Source organism: Calidris pugnax, unplaced genomic scaffold (assembly GCF_001431845.1).
Source record: "Calidris pugnax isolate Ruff unplaced genomic scaffold, ASM143184v1 scaffold326, whole genome shotgun sequence".
Taxonomy (NCBI): Eukaryota; Metazoa; Chordata; class Aves; order Charadriiformes; family Scolopacidae; genus Calidris; species Calidris pugnax.
Window position 1 is genome coordinate 1,731,943 of NW_015091265.1, and position 7,189 is coordinate 1,739,131.

The following is a 7,189-nucleotide window of genomic DNA, read 5'->3' on the forward strand; positions in this document are numbered from 1 at the left end:
CCCCCCAGCCTTCTACTATTTATGGAGAGGTGATATTTTTGATGACAGATAAATAGTTAGATAATTTTCATGTGCTGGTGTCTCCTATTTCATGTAGCAGTCTGTTAGTGGTTATAATTTGAAGTTATTGTATTTCTAAACTTTGTGAATCCTAACTCACTTCAAATTATTGATGAGCATGTTCCACCTTTCAAAAAAAATATGTCAGAGTGCAGGACAGTGAAAGAGGTGAGATAGATACTGTTGCGCATCAGCTTTTTATCTTCATTAAGCCATTATGTATGGTGAAATAACATCACACAAAAAAAGTGAGTCTAACAGAAATCCTCTCTTCAGACAGTTGCTGTGTGCAGGTTGGATGAACAGTAGTCAACTTTCCCCTCAGGATATTGTCAGATGGAAGCATTTCACTGTAAAGTGTTTGCAGCTGGAGATGTCATAAAAAATGATAAAGGTCCTACCATGTCAAGTTTGAGCCAAGTAGGGACTTTCTGTGCGCTTTACTTCCTTCTTTGCTTTAACATCCTGAAATACTTTATTACTGCAATGTGTTAAAGTCCCTGAGGCTACAAGGAAATAATTTTAAAAGTATGACTATTTGGGAGAATCTCACTGGAAAGGCTTTTGTTTCAGCATGTATGCAATAAAAAAAGAGTTAACCCTTAAAGAATAATGGAGTAAGGGATGTCATGTATGCGAAGTCATGGCCTATGTTTTACTCTGAAGACAGGAGCAAATGAACAAGCCACTGTGAGATGTGGAAATGTCAGCTCTCTCAAATGTGTCCTTTTGGACAGCAGCAAATGTGAGAACTCATCTTTCAGTAAAAGTGGTCTTACTCCTACGAAGTATAAAGAACGTAGCTCTTACAGCTCATCAGTCATCTAAAATTTCAAAACAGTTTCCGAAGAAGGTCAATAGCTTAGTGACTGTAACAAATGGATAAAGTAAGCCAGAGAGCAGTGAAATGCATTTGCCCAAACAGGGAAGGGCTCCGTCAGCAGCCTGGGATATCAGAGCAGACTCTTTTTGAGCTTATACTGATCAGTCCTGTTACAAATCAGCAAGGTTCATTGATTTCAGGTCTTGCACCACTGTGAATTGTTAAATAACAATGAAATGTATTGCTTTTTGATTTTGCTGTTTCACTAATGTGACTTCTCCTTTCTCTCCCTCTTTCTCCCCTTTTTCTAGTTAAAGCAGAAAAAAAACCGCTGGTAAAGGGATCGCTCTCTGGAACTTCAGTCCTGCCATGCTTCTTTTCAACCACGCCCACCATAGCCTCCAGCTATGCAGCTGAGTATCTCCGGATCAAATGGTCAAAAGTTGAACTGGATAAAAGTGGGAAAGATGCAAAAGAAACCACAGTCCTGGTGGCCCAGAACGGCAACATCAAAATCGGCCAGAGCTACAAAGACAGGGTGTCTGTTCCGACCCATTCGGAGGAGACCGGCGACGCTTCGCTGACTTTCTCCAAGCTGCGTGCGAGTGACGCAGGGGTGTATCGCTGTGACGTTATGTACGGGGTCGAAGACACACAAGGCATTGTATCATTGGCTGTTGAGGGTAAGGATTTACCTATTTCATTTGCAGTCAACGGTGATTCCAGTTTAAACAGTCAAAGTTAGTAATTAACACACAGCTAGAGACCGTTTAAAGGAGTGTCTTTCGCAATGTACCCTTCCTTAACTGTTAAATCTTCCTGTTCTTTTTCTGTATTTTATTTATTCTTACAAATCTTTTCCAATCCGTAGTGTTCTCCTTTCTCACTTACACCTTTTGGGATGTTCCTCTTGCTTCCTGGAACAAATGCTGTTTTCTTATTCCCAGATTAGTTTCATGCTTTGGTTGGTTTTATATCCTTTGCAAGACAAGCTCCTTCTCTCAAACCAGCCCTTTTGGAACATGATACACATTGTACTAATACATCTATCTGAAAATGTCTGTGTTCTTACAAGAAGACAGACTTGGCAGGCAGAGGTAGCCTAAATTGTTTGTGTAGGACAAAATGAAGCAACTGCCTTGCTACTGGAGCTGTGGTTGGCCTATCTTCACAGAATTGTAGGGGTTGGAAGGGACCTTCAGAGATCATCTAGTCCAACCTCCCACTTAGATCATCTAGCCCCACCCCAATCTTGCCACTTGATGTACAAAACCATAATGCCAACAAAACTGGGAGCCACTCTTTTTGTGACAGAAACGTCAAGCACAAAGGAAGAATTTATTTTGTCCTGGTAATAAAGGTTGGATAGTTGGAGGAAACCCACCTGGCAGAAGCTGCACAAAACCACCTAGGAAGGTGGCTGCTAATGTTCTTCCACCTGGAGGATCCAGGGCTAAGAGTTTGCTTGCTATCACTATAAAGAAATCGCCTCCAAAACTTTGAGGGCAGAAAGTGTACATGTAAAGAGACAGGACTTACAGAAGCACGAAAGTGGCACACGAGCATCTGATCTATAGGTGTTTTTCTCCTAAGAGGCCGCTTATACAGCACAATGAGTACAGCTTAGAGACTGCTCCAGAGCCTGGTGCTGTATAGCCCTGTCCAATGGGCACCAAGCCTGAGCTAACAAACTGTGCTGAAAGGCAGGACGTATTAGCCCAGGCACTGTGCCATGTAAATGCAAATTCTGGACCCAAATTACTCTGCGCCCTTAGAACAACACTGTGCTGTGTGGATGTACCAGCTCGTGTGAGCCTTAGTTTGGACTCTGCCTTGCGCTCCTTTGCACTTAGGTGTTTTTTGAAAGTTCATTAGTTATTCAAATGACTGAATCCCAAAACAAACATTAATATCTGTTGCTGGAAATTATGGCTTTGGCTAAGATTTTTTTGTGTGAGCTTAGTACTGCATTGTTCTTCCAATATGCTTAACCTATCCTGAACAGTCTTTTGGCATTGATTCAGTGAAAGGTTTTGAAGGTGTGGTCTTAATTTGGAAATACAATAAATCAGTGTAACCATTAATGCCTGTGTAACTTCACAAGCTGTTTAGTCCTAATGGCAAAAGTAAAAGAAATTCTGGTTTGAACATTACTTTTCAGTAACGAGTGTACCTGGCATTCCTTTTTCCTTTTCAAGTGCTCCCTTGACTACATATCTATATCCAGGAGCAGCAGATGTTTACTACAATAAAATATCTGATGATTTATGGCATTACTTTAGCTTCTGTAGTCAGTGCTCCTGCAAAACACTGCAATGAGATGACTGATCAGTTGGGTTTGTTTTTTTTTTTAATTGAAAGAAATTTTCACACACTCCATTTTCTTTCTGTAACCGTACTTTTCCATGATTGCTTTAATGTCAAAACTTCAGCAGGGCAAAAAGCCAGATCTTGACCCACATGGAAAGTAGCATTGCTAAATTGTCATTTGTGCGCTCCATTATCCCATTTTCTGCATTAAGTAAACATATGCCATTTATCAAACTTGTAAACGTTTCATGTGAATGTTGCTCTTCAAATCTTCTACCCTCATTTCAGTAAGGCTTTATCGTTTTTTTCTGATTTCAGCTTTTATTATTAAAAAAAAAAGTCCTGAACGTAACTTATTTCCGTTGCGTTGTCTTTTTTAAAGTGCACCCCAAAGTGGTAACAATTGGAGAGACATGAGTTTCTGCAGGTTCTCTGCTGCCTGTTAGCGTGGTGTGGGGAGAACTTTTTTGTGTTAATTGCAGTGATTTTAGGGCTGAGGCCCCACAGAGTTCAGCACCATCCTTTGGTCAGCTCTACCCAAGGCCTCCAGGGGCCACCCATGGAATCCTGGCACAATGATCACCTGTTTCCCTATTCTGCACATTTTGTGCTCATCACAAAGTGAAATATAAAATGCACTTGTGTAACACTCTTTCTCTGAGGTCTGAGCAGGCATGTGTTGTTTTAGCTTTTCAGTGGGTTAGAAGTATGCAAAAAAAAAAAAAAAAGTAACTTTGGCTCAGCTAGTACTTGCTTGACCATCTTGACCCTAAAGTGAAGCAGAATCATGTTATTAAAGATAGGAAGCTTCTACAAAACTCCCTGCATGGGGCGATTTAGGTGTGGGAGGAAATGTTACTGATGCTCCAAAAGATTCAGCTCTTTCTTTAGCTACCAATGCTGTCAGGTGTGTTAAGCCTAATTTACTACATTTCTCAGAAATGGCCCAATGAAGTAGGCCAAAGTTTATCTGAAGCAGGTGAAATTGCACTTTTGGTATTATGATAATTTTATGGGGTTGGCATGCTTGTTCATGTAGGTAGTCTTAAACCAATGCAGGACTTGAGTTCTAGGTGTTTTCAGGTTTTCCATTTGTTTTATGGACATTACCTCATTTGAAACTTGCAAGCAAAAATCATGTTCCAGCATCAATGAAGCCAGATAATCTTAAACAGCTGTGCTGTTTGTTTTTCAAGTAAACCTTTGAAAGTAAGATAATAGCTCACTGGGAGAGCTAACTTGAATTAAAAAATACCCCAACACTGTAATTGCTATTTCTATCCTTTCATTTCGGTGTGTTAGGAATATAAAACTATTGAACTCATTGTGCATCAAATGAATGTATTTTACCAGTGATGGAATGTATTCTGAATGAAAAATGGGGTTTATAAGAAAGAATAACTTTCTCTGTAGCACAATTTTTTCCCCCAGGTTAAGCTGTTCAAACTGAACAGAATACTAGTCATTGAAAGTAAACAGTAAAACTTTTAGCGCCTAATATTTTTTGTGCCTGAGTGTCAACCTATGCCAGCTACTTGGATATCAATAGCTATATAGTGAATATTCTATTCACTGGGGGCTCAGAGACATCATCAAGACACTGGCTTAACCTGGTATCTTGTATCCTCTGAGCAGTATTTACTTGTATGTGCAGCGGAGGGCCACGAATATGATCAGAGGGATGGAGCACCTCTCCTACAAAGACAGGTGAGGGAGCTGGGATTGTTCAGCCTGGAGAAGAGAAGGCTCCAGGGAGACCTTATAGCGGCCTTTCAATACCTGAAGGGCGCCAATAGAAGAGCTGGGGAGGGACTCTTTGCCAGGAGGTGTAATGACAGGACAAGGGGAAACGGTTTTAAATTGGAAGAAAAAAGATTCAGATTAGATCTCAGGAAGAAATTTTTTACTATGAGGGTGGTGAGACACTGGAACAGGTTGCCCAGAGAAGCTGTGGATGCCCCATCCCTGGAGGGGTTCAAGGCCAGGCTGGATGGGGCTTTGAGCAACCTGCTCTGGTGGGAGGTGTCCCTGCCCAGGGCAGGGGGGTTGGAACTCAATGATCTTTGAGGTCCCTTCCAACCCTAACCATTCTATGATTCTATGATCATTAGTTTGTGATTGAGGTTAAATGGTTTGATTTGAACTCAGTTGAACTGCTTAGCTTAAAGCTATTTACTATGGGTGTTAGGAGTGGTTGTGTTTGTGTTACTTGGTTGTGTCTACAGCCCTGGGGATGCCATCTGGCAAAGTTATAGCCATGTAGGACTAGAAGGACATGCTGGGTCACTCAATCTAGTTCCTTTGGTATTGCAAATGTTACAGCACATAACCATGTTAGGTGCTGTGCTACATGCCTTTATTAACCCTGACATCAAGTGAGAGCACTTATTTGCACCGATTATCAGGTGCTTTGTGTATTTCATCCCCAAAATCCATGGGGATAGGTTGAACTGTTCCCTGTATGCTACTACGTTCATTTTACAGCTGGTGAAAGCTTAAGGGAGAGGAGTGAAACACTTAATTTTAGCCCACGCAGGAAGTTTTGGGGCAGCCAGATGCCTGCCTTGCTTGTTAATCGCAACCACAGGGCCAAGTGCCAACAGGTCTGCAGGGTCCTGCAGAGGGGCAGTGTCATCGCACTAGATACCCACAATCAGTAACAGGAAAGGAGGTAACACTTTCCTTACACCTTGCTTGCTGCTATAATTACATCAACCTCTCAGACAGAGATATTTTATGTTCAAAATGGACATAATGGTGTTACAGTGTTATAGGCTTAAACTTCTTCCAAGAAGCAAAATATGCAGAAGTAGTCATTCATATTCATTTTTCCTTCCATGTGTTCTTTTCTCTGCCTTCTCTGCACTTCACTCTGAAAATTTTCCCTCATTCCCAGGATCGGCTTTTCCTTTGTCAGGTCTTGTAACTTCATCTTTCTACAGTGTTTTGAGCTTTTCTTCTGACCCTTCTTGATGTTACTAAACCTACAAGTCAAACTGTCTTGTGTTAGGAGTCACAGTTTTTGAATGCTTAATGTTATTTTATCTTCATTCTTAGTTGTTTCCTTGCCACTGTTCTCTGAAAATGTCAGGTCTCAGGAGCTTTCAGTTACTTAAGAGAGATGTTTTCCCTTTTCAGTAGCTAACACTGAGCTGCCACTTCCTTCCCCACTTTAAGCTGCTTTTGGACACTGGTGGGTTTTCACTATATCCCAGTAGAGACTTTTGGGAACGAGGTGGAGGTTGATGACCAGCAGGCAATGCCTTCTGAAGATCATCACCAAGTGTTGAGTTGCCTGCTAGTAGTTTACCCAATGCAATTTCACAGCATTGGTTTGGATGCCAGGTCTGAAAACAGACAACCTGGAGTCAGGGTAGGAATTATTTAACCTTCAAGAATTTTAAGTTGAGCACCCAGTCTAAGCTAATGTGCAGGCTCATGCTACCTTCAGTTCCTCTCCGATGAGAGTTTTGAGTGAGGTGAGCTGTCTGGCAGTTCATATCCTTGGTCACTGACTAGAGAGATTTAGATGTCTAGTTTGGACTGTGCTTCTACCTGGAGGCAAACCAAACTTTGAGTTGAATCCCAGCAAGGATTTTATAAAAGTATTGCTGTACCTGTCTATGTCCCTGTTTATTCCCTCTCTCTACTTATAACAAAGTCCACTTCTATAAAATAGTTTTAAGGTGCTTTGTAAAAAGCTGACCTAGAAGTGCAGTGTAACAGTACTCTTCATTCTGCAATATAATTGAATATTTAATGAAATTCCTGGGTTTGTATGTTGCTATGATATAGGACGATAAAAAATAACTTGTATTTTGGCTTGTCAAGTGTAATCAAAAAGGAATAATTTGAAGAAAGCACTAACTTGAGCTGATTTTTTTTTTTTTTTTTTTTTACCTTCTTGAGATTTTTCTCTAATCATCCTTTGCATTTTCCACAATACAGTTGGAGGCATTCTTTGGTTTTTCCCATTTATGATGAGATTATTCCACG

The 7,189-nt window shown here is 40.8% G+C and overlaps 1 protein-coding gene across 2 annotated transcripts in view; it reads left to right on the forward strand.

Annotated features, from left to right (window-relative positions):
* VCAN (versican) overlaps positions 1–7,189 on the forward strand; it is a 117,085-nt gene that overhangs the window by 16,676 nt on the left and 93,220 nt on the right. For both annotated transcript variants that reach the window (XM_014960516.1, XM_014960517.1), the window contains exon 3: positions 1,195–1,566. In XM_014960516.1, the coding sequence (XP_014816002.1) occupies positions 1,195–1,566 (372 nt within the window). The remainder of the gene's footprint in view (positions 1–1,194; positions 1,567–7,189) is intronic.